This window comes from Ictidomys tridecemlineatus, chromosome 4 (assembly GCF_052094955.1).
Source record: "Ictidomys tridecemlineatus isolate mIctTri1 chromosome 4, mIctTri1.hap1, whole genome shotgun sequence".
Lineage (NCBI taxonomy): Eukaryota > Metazoa > Chordata > Mammalia > Rodentia > Sciuridae > Ictidomys > Ictidomys tridecemlineatus.
This window is the reverse complement of record NC_135480.1, coordinates 167607998-167615307: the sequence shown is the minus strand read 5'-3', so window position 1 is coordinate 167615307 and position 7310 is coordinate 167607998. Positions and strand designations below refer to the sequence as shown.

The window sequence follows — 7310 nt, the reverse complement described above, 5'->3', positions numbered from 1 at the left end:
AGATGTGGAGAGGATATTTGAAGTAGTTTGTGGAGTCAAGACAGGAAAATGAAGTGAGGATCTAGGGGAGCTGGTGGACCAGGGCAGATGGTGAGGTGAGGGAATGAAAGGGGTTCATGACTTTGGACATTATAATTCACCTTCAAAGCACAGCCCCTGAGAGTTCTTATGGTAAATTTTGGTAAATTTTTCCTGCTCACTGTGATATCTAAAAAAGTAACTGTTGATAGTGGTAACATTAAAACATTTGCACAGAAGAGTCCTTAAGAGTCTTTGACAGTAAGATAAGACACACATTCATGGGTCTTAGCCATTTTGCCTTGTAAAGCTTATTTGTTTTTATTTTATTTTTGGTAGGTTTGCAGTTCTTGTGGCATAGAATCTTAATACCACTGTTGTGACCTTAGATACCCTGAGTGTCAGGCTGCCAAGGTAAGACTTTTCAAACAGGATGCTGCTTGTTTCAGTTACCACATCAGCACAGACCTTAATGATCAATAACAATTCGAAAAATGTTTCCATTGATGAAATTTTCATGACTTGCCTCTACAAAAAATAGAATAATATATTTGGCAATGCTTGTCCAATGCTCACAATCAAGAAAGAATCCCGGGGGGCTTTGTGAAGGTTTTTGTCGGAGTCCTGGCTGCTGATGGTGATCAGTGTGTTTGGGAGGTGGTGCATTGATTTTATGTTTTATTACTGTAATTACAGCCAAATGATTGAATAGCATTCTAATTTCCAGGGCCTTATTTCTCAATCTCCTTTAGCTTTGAAATGTTTGTTCACACATTTTCAGATGAAACTGAAAAGAATTAGTAGACTTTCACAACTGAAACTGAAAAGAATTAGTAGACTTAGTTAGCCAAGTTCCTATGCCTAGTAAGGAATTGGCTCTTGATCCTCTTTTTATTTGCTAATTTTTCTTTGTATGTAATCAGTGGCAATTATAATTATAAAATTAATGAGATTATATGAGTGAAAAAAGGTTATAATATTTGTTATATTCCCAAATTGGCATAAATCTTTAAATACTTTTAAAAACATCATTGTTTATAGAAACAGAGAAACCTTGGTAGAGATCTTCCTTCCTTCATATAAAAATTAATAGTAAAAAGTGAAGAAGAAAACAGAATTGGAAACCACAAGACCAAGGATGCCTCACCATTTACCAGCTGTAAGTCTCCCAGGTGCTCTAAGCTGCCAATTATGGGATTAATGACAACTTCACAATGAATGCAAGAAACAGATGCTAAAAATATGGGGCCATGCTTTGTACATGTCAAACATCATGTGAGTAGTCATCTATAACAAAACATTTATAATTAGGGTTTTATTCCCTATAATATATTTAGAAAGCAAACGTGTGGGGTTACTTATTAATGGTAGAAGGACCGTGTTACCATTTCAATCTTAGAACTTTCTGGAAATAACATGCTGCTTCTAGCTTACAAAGCAGATATCATTGTCATTCTCTCTCTAGGATTCCATGTTTATGTGGTTATAGTAAAGATTCTCTTGTTGAAGCTGTTTTTTTTTTTTTCATTCAACAGGGAACCTGGCACTATATTGTCCAGTGAAGTAGATACTAGTCACATGTGGCTACTAAATTAAAGTTTAGATATTGACTTTTGGGTTGGACTAGCTATATTCGAATGGTTGCTGAGATCCTGCTGATTTTTTTCTTCTTCTAGTGAGGTTGTGGCTTAGAAGATCCCTCTTGGCACAAGGTCTGGCTTGTGCACTATTTTGCAGTGGTACTGGGATCTGATGAGTAGGGCCCATGGAATAGCCATGGAGCTGAAGCCTGAGCAAAGAAACATTTGGAGGGACTATAGCTCTGGGATCTGAAGGTTAATAGCACTGGTACCTGGGGCGCAGGCATTCCCACTGCCACATTGTTTTTGAGGTAAGGGTGCTTGTGAAGTAAGCTGGGGAGGCACAAAAGAGCACATAGGCATGTGCCTGTTCAAGTGGCTCTGGGATCAGGATAGGGCCTATTCTCTATGGTAGCTGAGCTGGTGACAGGAGAGGCATATATGAGGGCTTAACTTTAGGGCCTGGAGTCTGAATTAGCTTGCTATGCTGTCTGAGATGTGGACAGGCCCAGTGTGGGCCTGTAGAGCACCTGCAACTCCTCTCAAGAGCAACCGCTGCTTGACGTTGGAGAGAGTTGGGTGTGCAGCTGTGCATCTCTGAGATCCCCGAGCAGAAAGAGCTGTTGGTTAGCTCAGTGGCAAGAGATGCCAGTGTTTTCTGCCAAGCAGGTTGCTGGGGACCAAAGTGGTTCCCACCCATCGTGGTTGGTATCAGTAGCCTCTACTTTCTTTGCACCTGTCTCTTTGGCATCTTGAAACGCCAATATTGCCAATAATGCCCTCTTTGTGGATCCTCTCAGGTTTTGCCCTGTTTTGTGGCTGCATATTCCTTAGTGGGTCCTTGAGCCCAGCCTGGCTATTTTTGATTTGTGAATAGATTTCTATATGTATTCTTCTGTGGGAGGATGAAGGTTGATATCTCCTTCTGTCCCATCTTGCTCATGTGACTGGATATTTCAATGGCTCTTCATTTGAGTTTCCATTTAGTTCATTATGATAGGCTGGCAGCTTGCTCTTGCTCTGTATCTCCTCTTTAATATGCTACTGTGAAAAAAGAGCACTTGGGATAAATTCAGTTTCCTTATTTCTGAATACATGAGATTGTTTAGGAAGGCTAGAATCTCAAACTTTATGTAGCATGTTGAACTGCTATTGAACATTGTAACACAAAAAATTCTAAGCCCTGAGTTCACATTGGAAAATACCAAAGATATGCTGCCCTGAGACAAGAAAATGAACTAGATAAAAGGCTTCTAGGAGACCTTTCCGACTTTGTGAGTTTTGGATTTTGTTGTCTGATAGCGTATATTCAGCAGCAGCCACTCTACATGTTTGTTACTGACAGAAGTTAATAATTAAAGAAAATTTTCTTAAAATAGAACAAAGATTTGGCAATGCCTAGGAGACATAATCCTGGACAAACCATGGATAGGCAAGACATTTATTCACTTATATGATCTCGGTGCAACGTGTTTTTACAGCTTAAATGGTAAACTCACAACTGATCTAAACAAACTTTTTACAATGTGCAATACATGTAGGAATGTTAATTCAATATGATACATGTCACACATCTCCCAAATCTCTCTCCTGGCTATTTTATTTATTGGAATACACAAGTCAATATTACCAGAGAAACCAAAAGGTAAATCCCACTAATTCATCTATTAACCTTGTTTATACTTTTCTGAAGGTTCTTAGGTGTCTAAGAAATTTTTTAGGTGTCAGTTCAGAATGCTGACTTAGGGGCTGTAGAAACAGAAGACAAAGCTGTCATATGATCAAATGAAACTAGGCTGGCTTCTTCAGGTAAGGGGTGAAATTGATAGAAAGATCTTCCACATCATTTGAATGTAACAGATATTCTTTAATATTAACCCATATCCTGTTAGAATTCATACATCGTCCTCGCTTTTCTTACCTGTGCTCTCAGGGTAACTGCTAGGTTTATTAACCATATTTTGCTTCTACACAGCTAAATATTTTATAGCATTCAATTATAAAGGCAAATATCAAAAAATATCTAGGACAATAAACAAAATATGTATTACAGTAATTGTAGTCTCATACCTTCCTATGAAGTCCATGTTTTTAGAAAAATATATTATTGCATAACCACAGGCACTCAGATTTCAGCACATTCTTACTTAAAACAGTATATACAGTCCTACTGGAGTCAGAGTATACTACAGATCCACTCGGGGGGTTTGGGGTTGAAGGTCCCAGACGTACAGCAATATATGTACACACTCCTATATCACATCTCTTGGCAGAGGCTTGCTTATTTTCTTAGCTTGCATCAAGGATCTCTCATGCCAGTGAAGGGGGAACACAGGACACGCAGGTGAGGATGTTCTGTCCTAGGCTGCTTCCTCAGCAGAGCAGTCGATGCCTGCATAGGTAAACTTCTCATAAAGCGTGGTGTTCACGTAGGTCTGGAAGAGCAAGAATGGTTCAGACACAGGCAGCCTCCGCTCTGCCTCTGCGGGGGCAGTTACGATGATACCCTAGTTTTCTTTGCTTGTTTCAATTCACATACTAGATCTTTAGGGACACTTTCCTGTCCTCAATCTCTATTGTATTTGACTGTTTTCCTGAAAGTGGATGTCATATGCTTCCTGTCCTTAGTCTTTGAGCTTCTCTTTCTCATGATCTCTCAATGCTCCCCCTGAAATAAGTTCTCTGGGGCTTCTTGCTCTGTTCATGTGTCCCAGGAGTGATCTTACTCACATTACTGGTTAAATTACCACTCGGGCTTTGGTGAAGCCAAAATCTGTTTCCTTAATCTAGATTTACTTAGCTGTATCAATCTGGGGCTCAACAGACAACTACCTTTTAAAAATATTGATAGGATTCCTGACCCTCCCTGTAGTTACCTGTAGTCTAGACTTGGTTATCTACTTGTTGAGTGTCCTTCAGCAAGTTACCTTTACCTGAGTGTTTTTTTTTCGCCTACAAAATTAAAGGGTCAGATTCCTTCTAGCTCCAATAGGGTAATTCTGTCTGTTGTTCTAGCCTGAATATGACTTTATCTTGTACACAAATTTATTTCCCTCTAATTGTAACTTCCTTGGAATTGGGGGGGGGGCACATCCTTTATATCCCTGTATTATCTAAGAACTTGTTAAAATCGTATCAGTGATTTTTGATGAATCGCCCTCGGTGCTTCAGGAACTCCAGTTAAAGGGTTCCTGCTTCAAAGTGTCCACTCACCTTTCGTTCTTCTAACATTCTGTTTAAGGACACCAATATCTGGGCAAATGAAGGCCTCTCGTAGGGCTTCTCCCGCCAGCATTGTCTCATGAGATCATACCTTTGAGAACAAGAAGTTTAAGGGTTAACTCTGTGCTTCAGAGTGGGGCAGGAAGAGAGGAAAGAGAATTAGCAGAAGATGAGAGCACAGTACCTGGAAATTTCCACTAAGCTTCCTGGCTCTCTATCCCCATCCCTTCCCTTCTTCTCCACCCTAGAGTGCTATTCCTGCAGGATCATCCAGAATGAACTGTTCTCTGTGTGGAGCAGCATTTCTCTTAGAATACTACCTCTCAGAATGGGAGCATCTCTTGTAAAATGCTACCCTGGCATCTTCCTCTTAGAGGCAAGACTCTCAGAAGCCCTGTCATTAAAAACAAAAGGCTCCAGGGTCAAAATGGCAAGCAAGCCTGCTGTGGTAGCATCAGGAGGGTGGCTGGATGGTATTCACAAATGGGATTATAATGCTACAGGATTTAATGAGCTGGGGTTCATGCAAGATGATACAATGTAAAAGAAGCCACAGAAGGCTTCCTGAGGACCTTTATAATGACAGGGTGTTTTGCATCAAGAGAGCACTGGACCAGACCATGAGGCATCAGATCTTGCCTAAAGAGCAGAAAACAACAATAGAAAGAGGATAATATCAAAGAGGTCATTCAGGAAAGAAGACTGGAAAAAGAAGTAATCGTGTGGTTGAAATCTGTGGACACAACAGTCCTCATAGTATTTTTACAAAATTGGTTAAGTCTGAAGCACACAATTTAAAAATCATTTGGTCTGCATGTATATTACTTTAAATAAATGTCTATCGCAATAATAAAAACCTGTTTAATCAGGTGTGATGGACTGAATGTTGGGCAGTCGTCTCAGAACCAGGAAACGGTTCAGAGACACCAGACACCAAATCTGCTGGCACCTTGATCTTGGATCCCAGCCTTCAGAATGGTAAGAAATATGTTTCAGCTTATAAACCATGCAGTTTATGGTACTTTGCTCTAGCAGCCTGAACTGATACCAGGCTTAACGTGAAGTTTTCTCAGCTTGCCTGGCCACAGAGCCTCCTTCCTCTTGTATCATTTATTTCTTGCAAGACACTAGTAGATATGCTGTCTGTGGTCAGAACCTCTTGTGTTATGCAGCTCTCTGGGACCTGCCCTAGATGTACAGAAGCAGGATGTCTAGGAGTGGGCCAAGACCCCACAGTCTGAACAAATGCCTTGAGGAAATCTTAGGTACACAAAACGCTATCAATTATCAGTCAGTTACAGATAATAGAATGATTTTACTGTAACACATTTCTTTTTTTTTTTTTTTGTAACACATTTCTTAATGATGGGAGTTAATTTCCTATGGAATGACTCTCACAAAGTGATATCTGAGGAACTTTGTCTACTAATGGTACAAGTACATCCAGGTTTGCCTCTATGGCCTACATGTATGCTATTATTCATAGTTTTCATTCTCACAAAGTGGCATAGTCTGGACAATAAATTACTCGTCCAACTTAGAGCCTCTGAAATCTCCATGCAACATTAAAAAATTCTATGCATTTATTTCAGATGTTGTCCTTCCTCATTTCAGTCTTGGCAAGATTCATACCTTAAAATCCTCCTAGGTTTCTATGCTTGGAAAACTACTCCTGCCTCTCCATTATGTAAAGGTCTTAATATAGAAGTACTCATTTTCTTCAGCTCTCTGGGGTCTCTAGGCAGTGTGTGTTGATGGGTGTGTAGGTATCAGTGAGTTCTTCATTAGGTGGACCTGTCCAAGCTGCACAGGAGGAAGGTTGAGATAGAGCAGCCCTCAGGGTGAGGCCTGACTTACACCTCGTCATCACAGTTCAGGGGCTTCTCCAGCCTGTAACCCTGGGGCAGCTTCTCATAGAGTTCTGCACAAGTCATTCCACAGTAGGGGGTACCACCTGAAAGATAAAGTGGTGTAGCTTTGAGTCCCTCAGGCACAGCAGGCAGTACATCCTGACCCAAAACCAAGAGGTGAGGAGGGAGACAGGCTATCAGCGAGGTGAGCCCCTGCTCTGCACCAAGCTGGACTTGCAAGGCAACCGTGCACCGAGATGCGATCATTCCTTCCGGGGAAGCCCTATTACTGACCGAGCTATTTTTCTTCCCTAAGTCCACCTATGTGCAGAACAGCTGCTGTGCCTATAAGATTTTTCTAACTGGAAAAGTCAGTAGTTACGCAATTCCTATTTTATCAATAATAGCTATTGTACATTTTAAATTATAAGATTAATATAGAAAAACTTGGGATACAAAAATAAGGGGAAAAATCACAATAGTTCTTATTTTTTTCTGTGTAATGCCTTAGTTTTCTTGAACATGTAAGTATAAAATTGAGGAAGTAAACAGTTCTGATACCCTTACACAAGCAGAAACAACCTATGAAGTTCCTGGCCACTATGTCAATAGTATTCCATATGTTAGGTGTCTGGCTTTC

The 7310-nt window shown here is 40.3% G+C and overlaps 1 protein-coding gene and 1 pseudogene across 2 annotated transcripts in view; one reads left to right on the top strand and one right to left on the bottom strand.

Moving 5' to 3' along the window:
* Positions 1 to 3025: 3025 nt before the first annotated feature.
* Tek (TEK receptor tyrosine kinase) overlaps positions 3026 to 7310 on the bottom strand; it is a 111493-nt gene continuing 107208 nt past the window's right edge. For both annotated transcript variants that reach the window (XM_005334184.5, XM_005334185.5), the window contains exons 21-23: positions 6678 to 6774; positions 4812 to 4911; positions 3026 to 4033 (exon numbers count right to left, since the gene is read on the bottom strand). In XM_005334184.5, coding sequence (XP_005334241.2) covers positions 3959 to 4033; positions 4812 to 4911; positions 6678 to 6774 — 272 coding nt within the window. In that variant the 3' untranslated portion in view covers positions 3026 to 3958. The remainder of the gene's footprint in view (positions 4034 to 4811; positions 4912 to 6677; positions 6775 to 7310) is intronic.
* Positions 5248 to 5618, top strand: LOC101975247 (cytochrome b-c1 complex subunit 7 pseudogene; annotated as a pseudogene).